This window comes from Papio anubis, chromosome 8 (assembly GCF_008728515.1).
Source record: "Papio anubis isolate 15944 chromosome 8, Panubis1.0, whole genome shotgun sequence".
Lineage (NCBI taxonomy): Eukaryota > Metazoa > Chordata > Mammalia > Primates > Cercopithecidae > Papio > Papio anubis.
In genome coordinates this window covers 51,579,811-51,605,519 of record NC_044983.1, presented here as the reverse complement: position 1 = coordinate 51,605,519, position 25,709 = coordinate 51,579,811, and the positions used below count along the sequence as shown (strand labels likewise).

Here is a 25,709-nt window from a genome sequence, read left to right as displayed (position 1 = left end):
ATGGAGCAAGACTCTGTCTCAAAAAAATAAATAAATAAATAAATAAGACTGGAAGAAAAGCACATGTAAAAAATGAACACTGATCAATGCCAATATCCTGGTAGTGATGTTGTACTATAGTTTTACAAGATGTTACTACTGGGGGAAACTGGGTAAATGGTATATGGGATCTCTCTGTATCATTTCTTTTATATATTTGCCCACTTTATTGAAATATAATTAATATACCATGCCATTTACCCGTTTAAAGTATATAGTTCATCAGTTATTTGCATATTCAGAATTGTACAATCATCACCACAATCAGCTTTAGAATGTTGTCATGACTCCAAAAAGAAATCCCATGCTCATTAGCAGTCACTCCTACCATACTCCCAGCCCCCCAGCCCTAGGCAACCAGTCATCTACTTTCTAACTCTAGATTTGCCTATTCTGGACATTGCATATAAATGGAACGGTATAATATGTGCTCCTTTGGACTTATTTCTTTCACTTAACATAGTGTTGTTATACGTCATCCATAAAACAACATGGCATCCATGTTGAAGCATGCCAGGTCATTTTTTTTTTTTTATTGCCAAATACTCCATTGTATGAATATACCACATTTTATTGACCCATTCATCATCTGATGGACATTTGGGTTGTTTGTACTTTTTGGCTATTACAAATAATGCTACTATGAACACTCATGTACAAGTTTCTGTGTGGACATATGTTATCCTTTTTGTATTATTTCTTACAATGACATATAAATCTACAGTTATCTCAAAATAAAAAAAATTAAAAAGCAAAAATACAAAAAACTTCTATTTAGTGGGGAAACCCTGGGCAATTTCTTTCCTCTACTATATAGCCTTTGCACTAATATGACACATTTTCTTTCTAAAGATATTATTTAATAACAGCACTTTGAATGCTGTCAGTTGAACTTACCTGCACAATTTCTTTCAATTGTTATGCAATCCTTTTGAGACAGGTTCCATTAAACCCCACTTTAGATGAGGCTCTACTGCCTCTGTCATTTAAAACATTATTAGTAAATCAAGTAAAAAACACAATTTAAAAAGTGAGGAAAGGACTTGAACATAAGTTTCTCCAAAGAAGATGTAGAAATGACCAGGAAGGACATGAAAAGATGCTTGGTCACTAATTATCAGGAAAACACAAATCAAAACCACAGTAAGATACCATCTCACATCTATTAAAATGACAACTATCAAAAAAGCCAACCAGCCAACAAAAAGAATCCCCAAAACAGAAAATAACAACTGTTGGTGAGGCTGTGGAGAAACGGAACACTTATACACTGTCAGTGAGAATGTAAAATGGTGTAGCTAATATAGAAAACAGTACGGCAGTGCCTCAAAATTTTAAAGATAGAATTACAGGATCCAGCAATTCCACAACTGGATTTATACTCAAAGGAATGGAAAATAAGGTCTCAGAGAGGTATCTGTGCACCCATGTTCACAGTGGCATATTCACAATAGCCAAAACGTAGAAACAACCTAATTGTCCATCAACAGATGAATAAACAAAATGTTACATATGCATATAAAGGAATATCATTCAGCCTTAAAAAGCAAAGAAATTCTGACACATGCAGAGTCAAAAAGACACACTGTATGATTCTAATTATTTGAGGTACCTAAGGTAGTCAAATTCATAGAGACAGAAAGTAGCATTGTGGTTGCCAGAAGCTGGAGGGAGAAGGGATCAGGAAGTTGGTGTTAAAGAGTACAGTCTTTCAGTTTTATCAGATGAAAAGAGAGTATGGAGATTGTTCGCATAACAATGTAGATGTATTTAACCTACTGAACTGTACACCTAAACATCGCTAAAAAGCAAATTTTATGTCATGTGTATTTTACCACAATTTTAAAAAACAGAATGAGCAAATCTATTCAAGTGATGTATTTTCTCAAGATTTTTACCGTTTCAGACAGTCTAAAAAGTAACAATTTGCATAGAACAATCACATACTTTCCAACACCCCATTCTCCTCTCTTCTAAACTTGTTTCTCCCAGGCACCACCTGGATATATGATAAGCAAAAGTTATCTAAAATCAAGGTTGTGTGCAGGAAAGGAAGAGAAATAGGGGGATTTGATGTATCTGGAATTAGAAGAAAGGAGGTTTTCCCAATCCCAGAAAGGACCAATGTTCTTAAGCTCCAGGTGCACAATTTTAGTGCAGACTTGCACCTTACGACAGAACAGGGGATGTAAGCAGGTCTGCTGAGGTGTGTGCCCCAGGCTGCCTAGATCCTGACTTCTTGCCCCCAGCCTCACCAGGCACCCCCTGGCAGATGCACTGACACCACAGCTGACAGCAGCACTTTTGATGCCAGGCATCCAGGCTGGCAGCCACTGCATATTTATTTATTTATTTTTTGAAATGGGGTTTCACTCTGTCACCCAGGTTGGAGCGCAGTGGTGTAATCTCAGCTCACTGCAACCTCCACATCCCAGGCTCAAGCGATCCTCCCACCTCAGCCTCCTGAGTAGATGGAAACACAGGTGCAACACCATCACGCTCAACTAATTTTCTTTGTATTTCTGGTAGAGTCAAGGTTTCACCATGTTGTTCAGGCTGGTCTCGAACTTCTGAGCTCAGGCGATCTACCTGCCTCGGCTTCCCGAAGTGCCAGGATTACATGAGTCACTGTGCCTTGCCAACAACTGCATCTTTAAAAACAGTGTTATTGAGAAATAATTCACTCAAGCAGTTGGATTTGAATGTACTTGGTTCACTGTACTTATCTCTCAGGTGCAAACAGCATGCAATTTGATGCTTTATCCTGGCTTTGCAGCTGAATAGGAGAGGTTGGAACAAAATTCCAAGCTATCACTTTATATGCAGGGCTACTGATTTAGGGTGAACCAGTACATCCTGGTTAACCTCCCTCTACATTTCTTTTCATGACAGACATGTTAATTACTTTGCCAGCAAATATCCATAGGAAAGTCTAATTGGATTATTTATAGTTCTATTTTATGATTAAAATTGGGGAAAAGGCATCAAAATATAGCTTCCAATAACTAGAATCAAATACAAAAAAGTGATGATAATAAAAATAGGGCACATGGAGTCAGACTCTGGGAAACATCCTAGGTGCATAATCTCATTCTTCCTTTGAACAACTGATAAGATAGGAGTTTGTCCATTTCACTGATGTGGAAACTGAGGCTAGGGAAGTCAAATTAAGTTAGAAACAGTATAGCAAATAACTGAGTCCAGGGTTCCCAGATGCCAGAGCAGCCTGCCTCTCTCACTGCCTTGAATGACCTTGAGTAAGTTGCTTATCTGATTCTGTGATCTCAATGATCACAGAAACGCCTGTCTCATTCGCAGTGCTACAGCAATGAGTATGTGAGAATGTCAATGCAAATACACTTAGAGCAGGGCGCGTAGAGCCTATGCACTCTTTTGTCCCTTCCTCCTGTCTTCTCCTCCTTCTCCCCACGCAAAGTCACAGTAAGTACTCAGATGGACTAAGAGCACAATTAACTGTGATTGTGATCCTGGTTTTCCTGCCAATACTCTCAGTGAACAGACGGGGAAGCCAGGAAGAGAAGGCAGAAGTCCCTTGTTCTTGATGTGAGCCAGTGGGGTTGGAACAGACATGTTCAAAGAGCGAGGGAGGAGGACAGAAAGGACTGAAGCTTTATAGAGAAGTGGCGGCTTCTAAGAGGGAAGAGAATTCGCAGATCGTGCTGAAACCACTTGGAGAAAGTTCTTTTTACACAATCTTAAAGAAACTTCCCACAGAGTATTTATTTATTACAAAAGGGAGTAAAAAGTTGCCATGGAGAAACTAAATTTAAATGGTCCATTTAAACTTTTGGATCACTTTAAATAAAAGTGATGGTGGATCACTGTAGACAAAATCAAATAGAACATCATTAAGAATAGGACCAGCTAATACTATGCCTCCTGACAGGTGCACTGAGAACACAGCACTGCTTAGGTGCTTAGACACTCTTCACAAAACTCAGCAAGTCACATCTGCACTTAGTCTCAGGTGGTCAACGACAATAATAACATCTATGTATGTGTACGTAAATAAAAGAATAAGAAAATTAGGACAATATTAACAACTGGTGAATCTACGTGAAGGGTATACAATATTCAATATACTATTCCTGCTCCATTCTGTAGATTTGGAAAAAAAGAAAAATAAACATCATCGGAGGAAAAAAGAAGCCAAGTCATTTTTTTAATGAGCAGATAACAGTTTTGTGGTTCTTCAAAAAGTTCAACAGAGGCTTACCACACGCCCCAGCAATTGAACTCCTAGGTTTATACACTAGAGAAATGAAAATGTGTCCACACAATAATTTGTATGTGAACGTTCATATAGCATTATTCATAACAGTCAAAAGGTAAAAACAACTGAAAGGTCCACTAATGGATAAGTAGATAAACAAACTCTGGAATAGTCATGCAATGGAATATTACTCAGCCATAAAACAAGAAAATTCTAATACGTTCTACAACATGGATGACCTTGAAAACATTATGCTAGGTGAAATACGCCAGACACAAAAGGACAAATAAATGATTCCGCTTATACGAGGTACCTAGAGTGGTTAAATTCATAGAGACAGAAACAATGGTGGCTGCCAGGGGCTGAGTGGTGGGAGAAACGAAGAGTGATTGTTTATTGGGTACATTGTTTCCTTTTGGGATGATGAAAACATTTTGAAAGTAGATGGAGGTGGTGGCTGCACAATATTGTGAATGTACTAAATGTCACTGAATTGTTCGTTTTAAATGATTAATTACGTCATGTGAATTTCATGTTAATTAAAAAAAGAGCACATAGAGAAATGAGGAGGAAGATGTTCCAACTTAGACAATAGAGTGTGCCTGGGAAGAGACAACATTCAGGGTGAGCACTCACACCCATGAATCTGCTGAGTGGAACAGAAACGGAGGACCTGATTTGTACTGCCAACCAGTTCTGACACGTGCCAATCCAAACGGAGAATGTGAAATCATGTAATTACAGTTTACCTGAATTCTGCAAATATGTGCAGAAAGACTTACAGTGCAGTAAGAATTAATGATAGGCTGGCTCAGTATGTGCTGTGTTTAAAAGACACTTCGGCTCAAGAGGGGCCAACAGGAGAAGGTGAGCAAGGCTGTGATCCCAGGGGCCAAGACTGCAGTGGGAAAACCTGGATGCAGAGGTGACATGCCCACGTGGCTGCAGCTTCTGCTCTGCCGGGGCTGGAGAGTGTTTAAAAGCCATCTGCCCCTTTCATTTAGAAATCACATTTGCTTTCACTCAACAAAGCTGACACAGAAAAAGTGACCCAGTCAGATGTGTGTGACCTAACATGTTACCCTTTCCAGAAATAACCACACATTCCATTAGAACCATTAAAAGAATGTTATGCTTTAGCATTTTTGTTCTAAAAACCTCTTATCACTAAAGAAATTTGCATTCACTATGAAAACATTTATTTATTTATTTATTTATTTATTTAGAGGCAGGGTCTCACTGTGTCACCCAGGCTGGAGTACAGGAGTGCCATCTCAGTCCACTACAGCCTCGACCTCCTTGGCTCAAGTGATCCTCCCACCTCAGCCTCCCAAGTAGCTGGAACTACAGGCACACACCATGGCAACTGGCTAATTTCTTTATTTGTAGAGTTGGGGTCTCCCTATGTTGCTCAGGCTGTTCTCGGCCTCCTAGGATCAAGCAATCTTCCTGCCTCGGCCTCCCAAAGTGCTGGGATTACAGGCATGAGCCGCTGTTCTCAGCCCACTATAAAACTTTTTTAAAAGTAGGTAGATGAAAAGAATCCCCTGGAAAAAGCCACTGCTATAATCTTGCTGCACTTCTTGCCAGCCTGAGAAGGCAATACTTAATGGTAAGAAACGATTTATTCAGGATGTGACTTTGAGAACCTCAGAAACTTTCTTGGTGACCCTCAAATTATAATACATTGAGGCTTTCTATTAAGCCAATGGGTTCCAGCCCTAAGATAACCTTTCCCAGAGATGGAAGCAAATTTCTTGCGCTTGAACTGCGCATCCAGAGAATCTGGCGATGAGGGAGTCATGAAGAAATGGGCAGATGCTCAAGATAAATACCCATTACTCCCCTCCTTACAAACATTAAAAGAATTACTAAGTCGCAAGAAAGAGCAAGAGCTGAAGTAAATAGATTTTGCAGGCCAGTTCTCAACCCCGACGGACACAGGAAAACAAAATAAACGATGCCTCTGACATAATTTAGTGTCTGGCTCAGAAGCTGATCGAAATTGGCTTGAGCCTTTACTTCTTCTATCACGATCTCTAGAAGGACATAGTCCCCCGAGCCACGCACTTACCCATCCAGACTTCCCCAAACTGCCCAGCGCCGAGCCTTTTCACCAACTTGATGGACTCCCGGGGGATCTCCCAGGCATCTTTATCCCATGGCTTCTGTGGCTTGGGACTAATACAAGCCTTCTCCAATCTTCTGCACAAGCCATCTGGCTGCTCTAATTTGAAAGGGAAAAATTAAGGTTAAGAAATGCTATACTTTGGACTTCACCTGTGTCTATAAAGAAGAGTTTCAACTAGGAGCCTTATAGTGTCCAACCTGCCACAGTCTGTGAACTAAAATGCACCCTTCACATAATTGTGACTTTTTAAATTTGTGGGGTTTTTTGTTTATTTTTCTTTTTTTTGAGATGAAGTTTCACTCTTGTTGCCAAGGCCGGAGTGCAATGGGCGATCTCAGCTCACTGCAACCTCCGCCTCCCGGTTTCAAGCAATTCTTCTGCCTCAGCCTCCCAAGTAGCTGGGATTACAGGAGCCTGCCACTATGCCCAGCTAATTTTTATATTTTTTAGTAGAGACAGAGTTTCACTACGTTGGCCAGGCTGGTCACGAACTCCTGACCTCAAGTGATCCATCCGCCTCGGCCTCCCAAAGTGCTGGGATTATAGGCGTGAGCCACCAGCCTGAAATCTGTATAAGAAAAACCATTGAAAACATACTTGATTGTATTCATCAGCGCTGCTAACATACATGAACAAAAATAACAAAGCCAACAGACAACCACAGGCTGACAGGTTGTCACACTTAATAAAATGTGATTTCAGATTACTGAGCCTACATTAAGCTTCACGGGGTACCATAGTGGGGAGTCGGTCATGTCACCACTGGACCCTAGGCCCCAGAACAGAGCCAGAGCACCACAAGCTCTCAGCACGTGCAGGATGCACACAGGAATGGGAGGGCGGAGGGAGGCAGGAATCTACAAAATCGGAAGCACGTTGCTCTCTCCATGTTTTGGGACTCAAGCAAACCTATAATATGCATTCCTTTCGAGCAGGTCATAGAAAGGAGCCGGGCAACAACCACTCAACTGACTCCAGTCACAGAGCAAAGGGACCCAGAGTTTCAGGCCCAGGCTTTGCAGGGCTGCAAAGTGGCACTGGAGACAGGGACATTGACCTGCCACTTCTAAATATTTCAGTGGTAGTGTTATTTCTGTTTGACTTTACCAAGAATATATATTACTTTTACACACACACACACACACACACACACGCAAACACAGATCTGCAAATCTGCATTCCTATTCCAGATATTCAGATGTGTTGTAAAAATGTATGCAAAGATAACATATATTTTTCTCTTAGTAATTTTGTAACACTGAATGTCAAACAGCATGTACTACTAGGTGGGAAGGACTGGGAGGATCACAAGGATCAAATCTTACTTTGTGTATTTAACTACAGATGAATTAATTACTTTTATTTTATTATTTGTTTTTTGAAACAGAGTCTTGCTCTGTCACCCAGGCTGGAGTGCAGTGGGGTGATTTCAGCTCACTGCAATCTCTGCCTCCTGTGTTTAAGTGATTCTCCTGCCTCAGCCTCCCGAGTAGCTGAGACTACAGGCACATACCACTATGCCTGGCTAATTTTTTTTTTTTCTGGTAGAGATGGGATATCACCATGTTGGCCAGGCTGGTCTCGAACTCCTGACCTCAAGGGATCCACCTGCCTTGGCCTCCCAAAGTGCTTGGATTACAGGCGTGAGCCACTGTGCCTGTCCTAACTATAGATTAATTTAGAATCATTTATAGAATATGACCTGCAACTGTATCTAAGAGAAATATGATGCCTAAAAAGTTTTAATATAAAAATAGCATGTGACGTCTTATATATATCATAACAAATATATTTTGTCTTGTTGAACGTTCAGTTTTTACTTACTTTGGTAATGTTTAATCATGTCGCTAATACAGGGAAAAGTGATTCGTGGAGAGATGTAATAGCCCCCATTATCCAGACTTCTAATTTTGTAGTGCTTAATAACATCCCCATGCACAGGGTCAAAGTCTCTGACAGACAGAGAGAAGCTTCCTATGGGGGGGAAAGGTATAAGTAAATATTTATATCTCACAAATAAGATTTGCATTATACAACAACTGCAGTACACATTTTGTGATAAAAATATGCAAAATATATATATATGAAGTTTGTATAAAATGCACAATTTTAAAAGTCCTATAAAAATTCTACTTGACAAATGAAGCCACGTTTTGTTTGCTGTGTAGCTTGCCAGCATACCATTTTCTTTCTTCATGATAATTTTTAAAAATTATTATTTAGCTACATTAAAAAATTTTTAAGTTATTTTGATTTTCTTTTTCTTTTTTTTTTGTTTCACAGGTTCTTGCTCTGTCACCCAGGCTGGAGTACAGTGGCACAATCATAGCTAACTGCTGCCTTGACCTCCTGGGTTTAAATGATCTTTCTACCCCAACCTCTGCAGTAGCTGAGACTACAATCATGCACCACCACACCTGGCTAATTTTTAAATTTCTTATAGAGACAGGCTCTTGCTATGTTGCCCAGGCTGGTATCAAACTGCTGGGTTCAAGTGACTCTCATGTCTCAGCCTCCCAAAGCATTGGGATTACAGGCCTGAGCCACCATGCCCAGCTTAATTTTCTTTGTCTTAAAATTTCAGGATTTATTCTAAATAATAATGCAAAAGGCTCAGCAAACAAAGCATGCTAAGAACTGGCCACAATCATGTGTGCTTTCTACCGTACTTTTTTCTTTTCTTTTTTTTTTTTGAGACAGTGCCTCACTCTGTCACTCAGGCTAGCTAGGAGTGCAGTGGCATGATCACAGCTCACTGCAGCCTACCTTCCTTGGGTTCAGGTGATCTTCCTACCTCAGCCTCCAGAGTAGCTGGGACTATAGGCATGCACTGCCAGGCCTGACTAGTTTTTTATTTCTTGTAGAGATGGGGTCTTGCTATGTTGCCCAGGCTGGTCTCCAACTACTGGACTCAAGTGATCCTCTTGCCTCGGCCTCCCAAAATGTTAGGATTACAGGTGTGAGCCACCACACTCAAGTATATTACTTTTGGTAGCACAACTAACGATTGGAGTTTGTTATTTTTTATCAAACTATAAAACTTTTACTACCAGAGCATACTATATCCTTTTTTCCCCTTGAGTAATTCTAGAATAGTTTCTAAAAATAATTTCCTAAATAGTGTTTTAAAAGAGGCCTTGAACCATTTCCTACCTTTTAACGTTTCACTTTCTCTAATAAGGAAAGCGCCAGCACTATTTCCTGGTGCCAAAAGCTGCCTCTCTGCATCCTTCCTGGTTATATCCTTGAAAAACCACCTGTGAAGACATTTCAACATTTCATGCATATTATGTTCCAGAGCAAGAAAAAGGTGAAGAATATTAACAAGAAATCCAATGTGGCAAACAAAGCCACCAAGATGACAACACATGAGGACTCACTCTTCTGTTTCTAAGGTGTTGAGTTTGGCCACATAGTTGCTGGGGATGAAGCCTTCTTTTTTTGTTAAAAGGGACTTTGCTTTCCACCATTCTCCATGCCTAGAATAGAAATACGCATCAAAAAGAAGCTAGAAGATTACATATTCCATGCATGTATCAAAATATCACAGATATCCCATAAATATGTATTTATGTACAGATACTACGTATCAATTAAAAAATTAAAAATAGAGAAAACATGGAGTTACCACAGGACCCAGCAATTACACTCCTTGACCTATACCCAAGAAAGATGACACCATAACATCCACACAAAAACCTGTACATGAATGTGCAAAGCATCATTATTTGTAAAAGCAAAAAGTAGAAACAACCAAAATGCCTATCAACTGATGAAGGGACAAAATCTGGAATATCCGTCCAGTGGAATATTACTCAGCAGTGAAAGGAACGGAGTGCTGAGAGATGCTACAACAGGGACGAACTTTGAAAACATTATGCTAAATAAAAGAAGGCAGCCACAAAGGACCACATATTATATGATTCCATGTGTGTGAAATATCCAGAATAGGTCAGTCTTCACAGATAAAAAGTAGATTTGTAGTTTCCTAGGGCTGGAGAGAATAGGAGAGTAGAAGTGACAGCTAAGGAGTCCAGGGTTTCCTTTTGGGGTATTTAAAATGTTCTACAACGGATTGTGGTGATGGTTGTACAATTCTGTGACTACACTAAAAAAATCACTGAATTGTACACTTTAAATGGGTGAATTGTGTGGTATTGTGAATTCTCAATAAAGCTATCAAAAAGAGAGAGAGAGAAAGAAAAGAAGCCGGGAGTGAGGGTTTTGAATGTTCACAACACAAAGAAATCATAAATGTTCAAGGTGATGGATACGCTAATTATGCTGATTTGATCCGTACACACTGCATACATGTATCAAAATATCACTCTGTATCCCATGGCTGCATATAATTATTCCATGTCAACTAAAAATAAAAGGAAAAAAGTGTTTATATCCAAGACTCAACAGCTATAATAGCAATTGTCTCAAGATGTTTGTTTAGGAGGGTGAAGGTGGGTGGAGAACATCTCTGGAACCCCAGAATCCAGTGGGAAAATTCACTCTTTGTGATGGAATTAAAATATGTTTAGAGACAGAAGCAAAGAAAAACAGACTTACAACTAAAGCACGCGCCACTGGGATCAGGGGTGCACAAAGAAGAGTTGGTACAAATGGCTCCCATCTCACAGAAGCAAAAGGTTTGTAACTTGCCCCAGGATAGCTAAGAAATGCTTTCAAAGCCTTATAGAAATGACAGTCAAGGGAATACTGGTCCATAGTTCATGCATTATAAACTCCTTTGTTCAAACATCTAGTTATCATAGAGATGGACACCATGAAAAAAAGAAAACCATAAGACAATTCCAAGCAAGTGAGCCTCATCACCATGCTTGAGTCCTCAGCAGAAAGGTAGGCATGGAGCCAGGGAGGAGGAAGGGACCAGCACTGGAAGAAGCAAGCAGGTAAGCCGGTAATGGGGGAAGGAATGGGTCCCTTTGAGCCTTAACTGCACTCCTCTATAAATTCCACACACAGACAGGATCCTTGTCTGTACGGCATGAAGACAACTAGAACTAATACTAAGCTCTGCCTCCTCTTTGCTTATGTTTATACACATGCATCATGCTCACATCAACCCCATGATCTAGGTACTGTCATTCCCATTTTATAAGTAAAGAAACCAAGGTACAAAAGTTTAACGGTCTTGTCAAGGTCATACAGCTATCAAGTGGCAGGGCCAGGATCAGGCTTAAGTTCATGTTCAACCCATAAGCAACATTGCTGTCAACCACGGAACACCTTGTCCTTAATAAGGGGGTCTCCCCCTCAAACCCTATTTGGCAGGTCATAACGACATTTAATGCAAGATTAGTAAGAAAAACAAGCTAGAATTAAAGCAACTGGAGTTTCTTATTCTGAGCACTGTCCTGCATGCCTATGGTCTGACACTGCCACATGTCTGAGTCAGCAAGAGGGGGTCGAGGAGATGATGACACTCAGGCATCCTCACAAAAGCATGGTGGCTGCTGAGTCGAGAATTTTCCAACACGGCTACTGTAGCTCAGCACCCTTAGAACTCAAACTAGGCTGGGCCCATGAACCCAGTCTAAACATGAGTAATATAACAAAAGAAAAGTGCCATTTCAAATATCATGCATGGGCCACACAGACCCAAATTTCTTAAGGTGGCAAGAGTGGATAAAGAAAGAAACCAGGCTAGGTGTGGTGGCTCCCACCTGTAATCCCAGCACTTTGGGAGGCCAAGGCAGGAGAATTGCTTGACAGCAGGAGTTCAAGACCATCCGGGGCAACATATCAAGATCCCATCTCTACAAAAATTTTAAAAATTAGCCAGGCATGGTGGCACACGCCTGTAGTCCTAGCTTCTCAGGAGGCTAAGGTGAGAGGATTGCTTGAGCCCAGGAGTTCAAGGCTGCAGTGAGCTATGATCATGCCACTGCATTCTAGTCTGGATGACAGAGAGAGATCCCATCTAAAAAAAAATTGTTTTAAAGAAAAACCAGCATCTGTCTTCAAAGGGAAACCCCCTGCAGAGCGCTCACAGACGGACTTAAAAGGAAAATCCCTTTGGCTGTATTCCTTCCACTGCCCACTCCCTGTGGATAGCAAGGAGGCCTCATGCCCATTACAGGAAGGGAGCTAGGCTATGGCTGTAGCACCAGAAGCAAGACAAGGGGACAGCCTGCAGGGCTCAGTGGCCTGAGGAAAGGAGCAGCCATGGCATGCTTGAGAGCACTTACTCCTCCAGGACTTTCATCTTCTCTCCTTTCTTGAAAGACAAGTCGTCCGGGTGGATGCCATCATACGGGTACAAGGCTACCACAATGTCTCCTTGTTCCTCTGGATCTAAAAATGAACACAAGAGAACATACGTAGGAATCCATCAGCAGAAGCATTTTAACAAACCTCATGGGGTGCAAAGGATGAGAGGAAGCACTAAGAGAGGGGCGACTGGAAGAAGGACGTGTGCTTCCTGCCTAGTGGGCTCAGGGTCTGCACGCCCACAAAGAGTAGCTTGCTGTATACACTGTGTCCAGTATTCATTATTGCAAATCACTTAACACTAAAACTATAATATAACTCTATATTTAAGAAATGATACACCCATGTTCACAGCAGGATTATTTCAAATAGCCAAAATGTGGAAATAATGCAAACGTCCGTTGATGGAGGAATGGATAAACATCATGGGGCATTTTTTTTTTTTTTTTTTTTTTTTTTTTGGAGACGGACTCTCAGTCTTGTCACCCAAGCTGGAGTGCAATGGTGCAATCTCAGTTCACTGCAACCTCCACCTCCTGGGTTCAAGTGATTCTCCTGCCTCAGCCTCCTCAGTAGCTGGGATTACAGGTGCCCACTACCACACCCGGCTAATTTTTTGTGTTTTTAGTAGAGATGGGGTTTCACCATGTTGACCAGGCTGGTCTCAAACTCCTGACCACAGGTGATCCACCTTCCTTGGACTCCCAAAGTGCTGGGATTACAGGTGTGAGCCACCGCGCCTGGCCAGGGCATATACTTACAAGGAAATATTCACCCTTAGAAGGAAATAAACTCTAACAGTTTCTACAGCATGGATGAACCTTGAGGATATCACACTAAGTGAAATAATCCAAACACAAAAGGTCAATTACTGTGTGATTCCACTTCTAGGAGGTACCTAGAGTAGTGAAATTCATAAAGACACAAAGAGCGGAGGTTGCCAGTGGCTGGGGGAGGAGGCAATGGGGACTTATTGTTTAATGGGTATGCAGTTTCAGTTTGAGAAGATGTGTTCTGGAGATGGAGGGTGGTACTGGTTGTACAACAATGTGAATGTACAAAATGCTGCAGAAGTGTATACTTAAAAATAGTTATGAGGGTAAATTTTTATGTTATATACGTCCCACCATAAAAAAATAAAACATTTAGGACAATCACTTTATAGAAGCTCTAATAGTAAAGAAAAAAAAATTTAACTATGTTGCTAGGAAACCATACCTTTAGCTTGAAACCTCTGTCCAGGTAAAAGCTGAGATTCTGGAACCTATGAGAGAATATTTGTTAGAGAAAAAAAAACACTGGTTAGCTTTTCTTACTCACATTCATGTTGCATATACGATTTTTGTAACAGTAGCAGATGCTGTTAGGATGGGCTCATTTATTAAGTTAGAAAGAACAGGAGCACAGAGGGAAAAACCTGTCGAGGTGCATCCTGCCCTGCTCAGCCAGTGACAGGGCCCTTTACCACTTGCTGTGGGTGGCAGGAAGGGAGCAAGGTTCTGGGCAGGGGCTGCTAGGTGCTCACCTCATCCTAGCTCCTCCTCTTATTTGGTGACAGAACCCTAATATTATCTGGGGTGGCAGTTTGCCCAGCTCAATGAGTGTGCTTCCAAACTCTCTAGCCCTGGGCAGAGGGCGGAGGGAGTTTTGGTCCGCAGATCAGTTGGACAGGGCTTCGCTGTCAGCTCCCCTTTTCCCTTGCCTCTTTCTCTCCCCCTAGAAACAAGTGAAGGCTGGAGTCTTCACATAGAAACCAAACAATCAGCGGCAGGAGGATGGAGACGGAAGTGGCGGGACCCTGGTGACTTGGTGGAGTTGCCGTCCCGGCCCGGGACTGCCCATCCAAGGCTTCCCCAGCTGTATAAAATTGCATGATCAGGTCTCTGTCCCTGGAGGCTGAGAGCAAGTCCCATCCCATCCAGGCTTTCTTGGGCTGACCCTGACTCCATCGCAGGGACAGATGGCATCCCCTGTTATTTCAGTGGGGAGGTGAGTTATTGGAAAGGATTTGGTGGCACAAAAGTCCACCTCAATTACCTTTAAAATCAAATTCCTTTTTCTCACAGTGCCGCGTGAGGCTCTGTGAGGCCTCTGGGCCTCTTGTAAGATAGATGCTGTTAGAGGCCTATACCACAAGCCATGTAACTTTTCTGTTTCTCTTTGATTAAAGTGGCTTCATAGAATGGGACCAAAACAGTTTGTACTGAAATTTAAATTTCTGATGAAAGCCCATAAAATCTCCAGTTCAGTGAGGCAGGGAAAATTACTACATTGTGGTACCAGAAAAACCCATGGTTGCATACTGTCCTTCAAATGTTTATGTCAGGAAGTTTTATGTTGATTTTTTAGTCATTCAGATTTGCATAATTTGGATATATGATCTCTTTTATGTGATTTAGAGGAAATAACTAGAAAACCAGAAACTAATTACATCATTTTAAAAGCAGCAAGCTGATTTTTCAAATCTCAAAAAGCCCTTAACTTACAAACATTTTAATATGCTTTTTATAAGACCAAAACACATATATGCAACACATATACCACTGCTCTAGATTTTTCCTTAAAATGGCTTTTTCTAGAATGTTGTTGAATTTGCATCAACTCTACCTCACCTTCTCATCAGATTCCCTTTTTAATCAATCCATAGCATGCAGTTTGGCATATCTGGCCAGGGTTGAGAGTGTTGGTTATGGCCATGGAATAAGGCCAACCTAACTGGTTCATGAGGCGAGGGCATCTGTGACCACAGAAGGGAAAAACTGAAATACTTATGGTATACAGGAGGGAATTGAAAGACTTCAAGCACAGTTACTACTTCTGCTTTCAAACTTGATTTTTAATCCCCTTTACTTTGAACAAGAGGAAAAAAATGGTGCATGGGTTTGTACACTATTCTCCTCTACTTTTCTGAATAAAGGACATCTTTGTTCATTTAAAAACAAAAAACAGGCTGGGCGTGGTGGCTCACACCTGTAATCCCAACACTTTGAGAGGCCGAGGTGGGTAGATCACCTGAAGTCAGGAGTTCTAGACCAGCCTGGCCAACATGGTGAAACCCTATCTCTACTAAAAATACAAAAATTAGCCAGGTGTGGTGGTGCATGCCTATACTCCCAGCTACTCGGGAGGCTGAGGCAGGAGAATCGCTTGAACTCAGGAGGAGGCTGCAGTGAGCTGAGATGGTGCCATTGTACTCCAGCCTGGGCAACAAGAGCAAATCTCTGCCTCTAAATAAATAAATAAATAAATAGAGGCAAAATGAAAAAAACTTGTGTTTTAAAACATATAAAATCTATGGCATATGGTATGAGAAAAATCAGATCCTTTTTTGAGAACTCTGATGTCTATAAGAAAACTATTTGTGACTCTAATTTCTCTTATTTCACTATTAGTCATATTTATATATTATACGGTTCGATATCTGTATATACTTATGTAATCTTTTTTCACTGCCTGTAATCTGTAATAAGTTTTTTAATTTTATATTTATATTTATCACACATTTAAATGTATTATTCTTATACACTTTAAGTATATATATTTTCTTTTTTCTTTTTTTTTTCACAGTAATGACTTTGCTTTTCCTTTTTTTTTTTTTTATTATTATACTTTAAGTTCTAGGGTACATGTGCATAACGTGCAGGTTTGTTACATAAGTACATATATTTTCTATACATAAAATTACAATGCTAATTTATCCAGAAACATAATGTATGATAACTTAATAGCATGATACATCCACTCTTTATCTCCACTTCCTTTTTTTTTTTTTGGAGACTCTCGCTCTGTAGCACAGGCTGGAGTGCAGTGGTGCAATCTTGGCTCACTGCAACCTCTGCCTCCCGAGTCCTTGTTCAAACAATTCTCCTGCCTCAGCCTCCTGAGTAGCTGGGATTACAGGTATGTGCCACCATGCCCAGCTAATTTTTGTATTTTTAGTAGAGACGGGGTTTCACCACATTGGTCAGGCTGGTTTTGAACTCCTGACCTCAGGTGATCCACCCGCCTCGGCCTCCCAAAGTGCTGGGATTACAGCATAAGCCACTGTGCCTGGCCTATCTCCATTTCTTAAGAAGACCGATGTTGATTTCTTTGTCTCAGCAATGACATGTGACTTTGATATATGAAAGATATTTTCTACCTTCAGGATAATGGGGACACAGTGAGGGGAGGGCAGGCAGAAAGCCTTGATAATGGGAATATATTTCTAAAACACCTGAGTATTTAAATACATGTCAGACTAGAGAAACTATAAAAATGCTTTTTTTTTTTAAAGACAGAGTCTCACTCTGTCACCCAGGCTGGAGTGCAGTGTGGTGATCTCAGCTCACTGCAACCTCTGCCTTCCAGGTTCAAGCAACTCTTCCGCCTCAGTCCCCTGAGTAGTGGGGACTACAGGTGCACACCACCATGCCCAGCTAATTTTTGTACTTTTAGTAGAGCCGAGGTTTCACCATGTTGGCCAGGTTGGTCTCAAACTCCTGACCTCGTGACCTCCCAAAGTACAGGCATGAACCACCGAGCCTGGCCCAGAAATTCTCAATAATGGCATTTGGGCTAATCTGGAATAAGCTGTTTCCAGCTTAAATGTTGCAGAATTCCATAGAAAGCAGGCTATGGGCAATATACATGTATAGAGTGAGAGAATACATATATAAAAGATATAAGCTTTGAAATGAAGTAGATTTCAGGTTATAGTTGTTCAAAATTCTGTTCTTCCTTTCCATAAAATGCGATGTTATTTCTTTCTTTGCCAAATATTTCCAAAATACACCAAATAGCACTTCACTCATAAAATATTTCTAGTCCAGCTATTTCTCTAAGGTTAGGGGGCAGAATTAGAGGTGTTTTTCCTTAATATTTTAATTCACTAAAATAAAAGATGACAACTTCAGGATCTGTACTATTTTGAATTAATTGAAGGAATGACAAGACAGGATAATGTATGATACAACAAAAGACACATTAGTTCCTATTTTAGTTTCTGACTTGCATCCCGCATTTCCTTTTGCTTCTAAACCACTGAGCTAATCTCACTACATATCTTTTTTTTTTTTTTTTGAGACAGAGTCTTGTTCTGTCACCCAGGCTGGAGTGCAGTGGTGCTATTGTCTTGGCTCACTACAACCTCCACTTCCCATGTTCAAGCGATTCTCCTGCCCCAGCCTCCCGAGTAGCTGGGATTACAGTTGCCCGCCACCATGTACAGCTAATTTTTGTATTTTTAGTAGAGACAGGGTTTCGCTGTGTTGGCCAGGATGGTCTCAAACTCCTAACCTAGTGATCCGCCCACCTCAGTCTCCCAAAGTGCTGGGATTACAAGCGTGAGACACCACGCCCGGCCTCTCACTACATATCTTGAGTCACACAAACCTATATATATATAGTGGGGTCTTTGCACCAGTAATATGAAAGATGGCTTTCTTCACACATAAGAATGTGACCAAAGGCCCCTTTATTGCACAATGAGTGGCCTAGTTATCCCTAAAATGTTTATACGTTCTTCAAAGGACTAAGTTACAAAGCATATCAAAAATTATTTGAGGACCAAGTAATCAGTGGGATTTTTTTGCATGCACATATTACAGATTGGTGTTTAAATTATGCAGCCATGCTTTGATCTTGCTGTGGGAATTCTCCCCTGAGACTATCTACTTACTGGCCTTTGCTGTTTATTGGACGTTGGATCTCTCACATAAATAGTTCTTTCAGTATTACGTACTGGTTGAGTCTTCAAATCTACTCCATCGTCATTCAAGCTGTCTTTCCCTTTTGATTTTATACATCCCATATTTCCTGTTGAAATATAAAAGCAACAACATTGTTTTACCATTCTAGAACTGCTTCAAATAATCAAAATCTCTCCATTAAAGAGTAGAAAAAAATATACTTTTATTCTTTATCATATCTAGATTAATAAACTCAAATGTGAATACTATTCCCAAATAGGTTTGCCTGTCCATTAATTCACTCAACAAATATTTATTGAGCATTAATTTTCCATCACCCAGACCAAATTCAGCTCTAACTCTGTTCATATTCTTGTGGCAAAGATGTGTAAAGACTCGATGACAGAGGACCCACAGGATCTAAGAAAGGACATGTAATTCAGGCAAGAGGAAAAGGAGGTGGTCAGGGAAAGCTTCCTAAAGGAAATGCTCTGTGAGTTGAAATGGAAGGGATGGCAGCCAGGTTGCAAAGTCAGCAAAGAGATTCCAGGAAGAAGAAACTTCATATGCAACCACTATGAGCTCAAGATAACACGGCCCCTTCCGAGAGCTAGATCAACCTGATCTCTCCAGAAAATGAGCTCTATCTACAACACTAAACACTGTAGTCAATGAGCAGGTAGGGAAGGTCAGGGGTCAGGGCCAGAGAGGGAGGCACATGCTGGATGCGATGCTGAGTGGTTGATTTTTTACTCTGAAGACAAGTGACACACCCGATCTGCAGTGTGCAAGGTGGAGTGGGGTGGGGGGCCTTGAGGCTTTAAGGTCAGGTGATGAAGAGCTAGAATCTATAGAACCCAGTTCCAGCCAAACATAGCTAGGGGTCTAGGAAGATGGCCTGACTTCCCTCAAGACTGGAAATGAAATGAGGAAACACAGTTACGGGAGAGAAGATGCTTATGAAAACATTCAGATGATCAAATCCAGTAGGGCTTACCCAGTAAGCTACTTGAGTCAGGAAACCAGGAGTACTAGTGAAGGTAAAAGCAAAATGATGGCCTCTGCAAGCCATGCTAGGACTGTGGAGGAACGCCACCATGGCAAGAAGGGGGCTAGTGCCTGACCAGTGCAGAACAACACATGGTGCACATCTAAACACCAACTCTGTCATCCAGTGATTCCATTAACGCAGGACGGCTGAGCACTACACACGCACTCTGGGGACGGCAAAAATCACCATTTTGAACATTTGAATCAGACACTGTTCTTGTCTTACAGTATAGCCTTGGGGTCAAATCTATGCACTAAAAGCAAAACAGCCGGGCGCGGTGGCTCACGCCTGTAATCCCAGCACCTTGTGAGGCCGAGGCGGGCAGATCACAAAGTCAAGAGATGGAGACCATCCTGGCCAACATGGTGAAACCCCGTCTCTACTAAAAATACAAAAATTAGCTGGGTGGGGTGGTGCGCGCCTGTAGTCCCAGCTACTCAGGAGGCTGAGGCAGGAGAATTGCTTGAACCCGGGAGGTGGAGGTTGCAGTGAGCCAAGATCACACCACTGCAATCCAGCCTGGGCGACAGAGCAAGATTCCGCCTCAAAAAAAAAAAAAAAAAAAGAAAAGAAAAAAAAAAAAAAGAAGAAAAATCTCATGAACTTCATTAGAAGGTGGTTCTCACCGAATAGATTCTCTGGACACTGTCCGGGAAACTCTTTTGGGGCACAGTGGGAGCATGGTGCTCCCCATGTGATGTGTAATTCTGAAGCACTGCCAAATCTGTGCTCACCGCCTAGGGCTTAGAGTTAAGTCTAGAGGAAGCAGAGATGACAGGAGTTTGGGGAAGGGGGAGAGGTGGTGTGATTAGGCAATACCTCGTGGGGGAGGAATTGTGCTAAGAAACCTCAAGAGTTCTTCTGGGAACTCGGCCCTCTCTCTCCCACAGCGCTGCCACGTGCCCAGGCCTGCGTTGTCCTGAAGGCTTCCAGTTGGTCCAGGAACTTCGACTTGTTTATCATTTCATTAGTTGAGGTATGAAGCCTCTAAAGAGCAGCCACACCTCTTTCTGAAACTAGCGAGCTGCAGTTCCCAAAATAAAGGGGAAGCAAGTACTTCTTTGATTCAAAACAGCACATTTTTTTCATAGGCTAAAGTTTCTGAAACGGCCATGGGTTTAGAGTTGATCTCTAAGTTAAGTATGGGAGTTCTTTTTTCACCAGTCTCATCCCTCCCACGCCCCGCCACCCTCCCCGAAAAAGCGGTGTTTAACTCATCATCCCTTAAAATCATGCTTTATAAATGGGCAAATAGGTTAATAGCAGCGCGAGGACCCTGTGCACACCGTGAGCTCCCGGGCAGGCGCCCTGCATGGGTGCGGCCAAACCACAGAGCACCGGGCCGCTCCATCCAGCTCCTGACCGAGCCGCGCTGCAACCAGGGCACAGGGAATCCCCCAGCACGCCCGGGCGGGCGGCGCTGCCCCACCACGTCCCTGCGGTTCCCCTGCCCTCGTTGCTTGCTTCAGCGTCCCCTCGCTCCATCTCTCTCTCTCTCTCTCTCTCTCTCTCTCTCTCTCTCTCTCTGTCTCTCTCTCTCTCTCTCAGATCCTACAGGAATGTTATCACCCCAGACAGGTCTCACTCTTGTCTGGTTACCACCCACATTCCATCATGTATCAGTTTATTTAGGGTCAGCTCCCTAAGCTAGCATCTAAGCTGGCTGGGACAGCTTCCGTCTACTTTGCTCACTGCAGTACCCCCAGAACCTAAAACAGCCCCGCTCCACGCAGGTGCTCAAAGAGTAAGAATAAATGCACTTTGGGAGGCCGACGTGGGCAGATCGTGAGGTCAGGAGTTCGGGACCAGCCTGGCCAACATGGTGAAACCCAGTCTCTACTAAAAATACAAAAAATTAGCCGGCATGGTGATGGGCGCCGGTAGTCCCAGCTACTCGGGAGGCTGAGGCAGGAGAATCACTTGAACCCAGGAGGCAGAGGTTGCAGTGAGCAGAGATCACACCACTGCACTCCAGCCTGGGTGACAGAGCCAGACTTGGTCTAAAATAATAAAAAGAAAGGATGGAGGAGCTGTGGCTGGTGGGCTTGGGACTCCCACATGCCCATCAATACCCCTCCTGACTACGGTGAGAGAGGAGAAGGAAAGGAGGCAAAACCCACCTGGGTCTGTTGTTCTAAAACAGACAGAAACCTCTAAAATAACTTCTAGTTTATGGGAAATACAGGGAAGAGAGGAACAAGATAATCAGAAAAATTCATAATGTGCCATTTTCTACAGAAAACTTGCCTGGATACTCCAGCTAGAGGGAGGGATGGAACCATTCCATATCAGAGAAGACCCAAGAGACAAGGTACTAACCTTGATGGAATCTTGGGGGCTTGCGGGGGACACACAGCTGTGATACGTGACAACTGGGGAAGTTGAAATTGACTTACACATGAGATTATGATATCAGGGAACTGTTGTTGTGTTTTGTAAGCGCAATATGATGGTACTGTAGTTATTCAGGAGAACATCCAGTGTGCATCAGATGCAACTGAGGCGGGTGGGGGTGAGGGGTCATGGTGTCTGCAACTTTCAACACTTCAGCCAAAATGAGAAGGGAGAAAAGGAAGGGACAAATGTATCAAAATGTCTTAAAAATTAGTGATTCTAAAGAAAGTGACCTCTTTTTCTGTAGATTTGAAATTGTCAAAATAAAAGTTGGAGGGTAGAAAATAAGAGGATCTGATGGACAACTGTACGCAAAAAAAAAAAAAAAAAAATCAAGATGGTAGAAACCCCAGTCGTGCACAGGAAGGCAGGGGATGCGTTAGCAAAGCGCGTGGCTGGAGGCTAACTGAGGTGGCATGCCAGGTAGTGCTGGCTTTACTGCATTCAGCAGGGAGCCTCGGAACCTTTTCCTTTTCCTTTTCTGTTCTTTTCCTTCCTTCCTTCCTTTCTCTTCTTTTTCTTTTGAGAAGGGGAGAGGGGGGGTCTTCCTGTGTTGTCCAGGCTGGTCTCGAACTCCTGAACTCAAGGGATCCTCCTGCCTCAGCTTCTGGAGTAGCTGGGATTGGCAGAACATTTTTCCAACTGTGAAATGACATGTTGAGATCTCTATTTCTAAGCAGAAAGTCTATAGGAAGTGTTTGGGGGAGAGCGAGCTACTGTAAGGAAATCCATCCCCTAGCCTCCAAAGGGGACAGAGGAAAAGATGGAGGCGATCGTACAAGGGCAGTGGTCTTGGGAAGAGGAAGGATGGAAGCAAAAAGCGGGTGGATGTGGGTGGGGTGGCGACATCCAAGACAGGAAGATCGATAGATGGTCATTTATTTATGCTTATTTTCTCCCTGCCATTGTCATGGATAATTTAACATCAAATGTATGTACTGTAAATGAAAAAAATTAAAGCCATGTGGAGAGTTAGCATGGCCTCACTGCTCAGGCAGCGCCGATCTCTGCTCACAAAGTGTGTGGGGTCCCCCATTCAGATACTCTCCCACCAGAAACCTCCAGAGAGGTCCTCCATGTGACATGGGGATGAGCAACCCAAACTCAGAACAGGTCTTGCAATTCCTTATGCTGTATGAAAGTACCAGAAATGTAGAAAACACAATATACTCCTGACAAAAACTGAGAGTGGTTACATGTTCCAAGTGATATGAGCTACACTTTACAATGATTTCCACCTTAGTATTCTTCTATTACACATTTATAATGTACTGAGCATCTCATTTAATCCTTGAAGAAACCATATGGCCAGATGACTTTACAGAGGAGAAAACTGAGGCTCAGAAAGGTTAAATGACTGGCGCACAGCACAGCTGGGAGAGGTGGGGCTAGGACTCACACAGGAATGCGCTCTCAAGTCTAAGAAGCCAGGTCTACAGCCTGGGCTCTTACCACAATGGCTATTTTGAAATGCATGTTTCATCTATTTATTAACAATGCCAAACAGATTATTTTTACAGGCTATCTCTTTCTCAGAGAAAAAAGCTTTAAAATGTTTTACCACTAAAGAGTCAATAATGAAGTTAATAAAATAAAACCAGAAAACCAGCGCCAAGGCAATGAGAAGAATGCGAATGTGGTAACATTGTGGGGAACAGGTCTGCTGTAACTGACCTGCACATTTGCCCTGGGTGTTCTGGCAGGAAGGGCCAGGGACACCGTGAGTCACAGCAGGAGAGAGGAAGCAGACCAGGCTCCTGATGGGAATGTGTGTCCCCAACAGGAATTCCAAGTTTGCTTATAATGCACTTTATATCAAGTGCTGTGGATGAGGTAGTCAGCAGTGCCTTCAAAACCATATTTTGAACAGTAAATAAAGACATATTTTATGGGTAGAGACTTCTGGTTAAAACAAGATAGTAACTGAGGCTTTGACATGCAAATACAACTCTAGGCTGTTCACTGCAAAAGTTTTACAATATGGTCTAAAGAGACACAAACGGCCAGGCAGCCTTTTGACTACAAAGCAACATCCACTGACCCATCCAGAAAATGTGAGGCTGGAGATATCTCTTTCTAAAAAGTCTTTCTTTCATTGGAACGAATACCCATTAGGGGTGGCTCATCTTCATTTAAGAGCCTTAGAATATTAGAAGAGTGATCTTAATCCCTCTTTTATTTTATTCCCAGATTCTGGGATAATTTTTTGGTTTTTAAAAATCACTCTTACCTTGGCCAGGTGTGGTGGCTCACAACTGTAATCCCAGAACTTTGGGAGGCTGAGGCAGGTGGATCATCTGAGGTCAGGGGTTCGAGACCGGCCGGGCTAACATGATGAAACTGTCTCTACTAAAAATACAAAAATTAGCCGGGCGTGGTGGCACTTGCCTGTAGTCCCAGCTTTTCAGGAGCCTGAGGCAGGAGAATCGCTTGAGCCTGGGAGGCAGAGGCTGCAGTAAGCCAAGACCGTGCCACTGCACTCCAGCCTGGGTGACACAGCAAGACTCCATCAACAAAACCAAACAAAACAAAACAAAACTCACTCTTACCAGAGGCAGTAGGGTTTTGGTTTCATAAAATCACTCTTACCAGAGGCGGTAGGGTGATGAACTATAACTCCTAGTTACCGCCTCTGGTAAAAATCTAGCAATGCCTTATCCAGCTGCTCAACAAAGATGCAATCTTGCATTAGAATTCCACTTCTCGAAATCTGTTCTTTAGATACACTGCACTGGGACACAAGGATGTTCCCACTAGCATGACTTATAGTAGAGACAATCTAGATGTCCTCATGAGGGGTTAGTTCTTTAAGTTAGAACAAAGTGACACATTATGAGTGGGTTAAAAAGATAGATTTGTGTATCTGGACATTCTTAAACAATCAAGAATTGCTGATTGAAAAAATTATATATACATATTTAAATTAGGCTGATGCAAAAGTAATTTTGGTTTTTGCCAATTACTTTTGCACCAACCTAATATATGTACACAACCCATATATATGTATGTATATTTAATGTCCACAGGAAAAAAATCTAAGAGGACATCCACCACCTTGTTGGTTAAGTTCTAAAGTCCACTTGTGAGGTAAAAGATCCTGTATAGAAATTTTCTATTGAAATTCCTAAAGAAGACACGATACAATTCACAAAATATTGTGAAGTAAGGACTATGGAGTTGGATTGCTGAACTCAACTGCTGAGTTTATTGCCTGACTTTGCAATATCAGCTGGTCACACATCTAAAGCAAACAGAGTAGCTATAAATGTCTATGAGGGTCAGAGACAAAATACGTGGGGGTAGAAAAGGGATAAACACGTACGTGCCTACTTTGTCCTTGGTACTTTGTGTATGAGGAAAGTAAAACCCAGAGATGAACCTGTGCTAAGTAATCAAAGGTCTCAGGTACGACTGGAACTTGGTCTGGCTTCAAAGCTGCACTTTTTCTCTTTTTGTTGCTTTTATTATTTTTAATTTATTATTTCTTTGTGCTGCGAACATTCAAAATTTGCTCTTCCAGCTATTTGGAATATATAATACATTGTGTTTAATTATAGTCACCCTACAGTGCTGTAGAACCTAGAAGCTATTCCTTCTATCTAAAAGCTGCACTTCTTTTTTGTTTGTTTGTTTTTTGAGATGGAGTCTCACTCTGTCACCCAGGATGGAGCACAATGGTGTGATCTCGGCTCACTGCAAACTCTGCCTCCCGGGCTCAAGCAATTCTTCTGCCTCAGCCTCCCAAGTAGCTGAGATTACAGGTGCCTACCACCACACCCGGCTAATTTTTGTGTTTTTAGTAGAGACAGGGTTTCACCATATTGGCCAGGCTGGTCTCAAACTCCTGACCTCAGGTGATCCTCCCGCGTCAGCCTCCCAAAGTGCTGGGATTACAGGCATGAGCCACCGTGCCCAGCCTAAAAGCTGTACTTCTTTACTGATGCAAGGTCTTGCTGCCTCTCTATG

General features: G+C 42.1%; 1 protein-coding gene across 3 annotated transcripts in view; it reads right to left on the bottom strand.

Moving 5' to 3' along the window:
* LYN (LYN proto-oncogene, Src family tyrosine kinase) overlaps positions 1-25,709 on the bottom strand; it is a 139,424-nt gene that overhangs the window by 54,590 nt on the left and 59,125 nt on the right. Inside the window, exons 2-8 of one of the 3 annotated variants that reach the window (XM_003902768.4) lie at positions 18,352-18,425; positions 13,848-13,893; positions 12,608-12,713; positions 9,785-9,883; positions 9,558-9,661; positions 8,229-8,378; positions 6,348-6,500 (exon numbers count right to left, since the gene is read on the bottom strand). In XM_003902768.4, coding sequence (XP_003902817.1) covers positions 6,348-6,500; positions 8,229-8,378; positions 9,558-9,661; positions 9,785-9,883; positions 12,608-12,713; positions 13,848-13,893; positions 18,352-18,420 — 727 coding nt within the window. In that variant the 5' untranslated portion in view covers positions 18,421-18,425. Of the gene's footprint in view, positions 1-6,347; positions 6,501-8,228; positions 8,379-9,557; positions 9,662-9,784; positions 9,884-12,607; positions 12,714-13,847; positions 13,894-18,288; positions 18,426-25,709 lie in introns of all 3 variants that reach the window. The other 2 variants (XM_003902767.4, XM_021942327.2) reach the window with 2 other exon arrangements.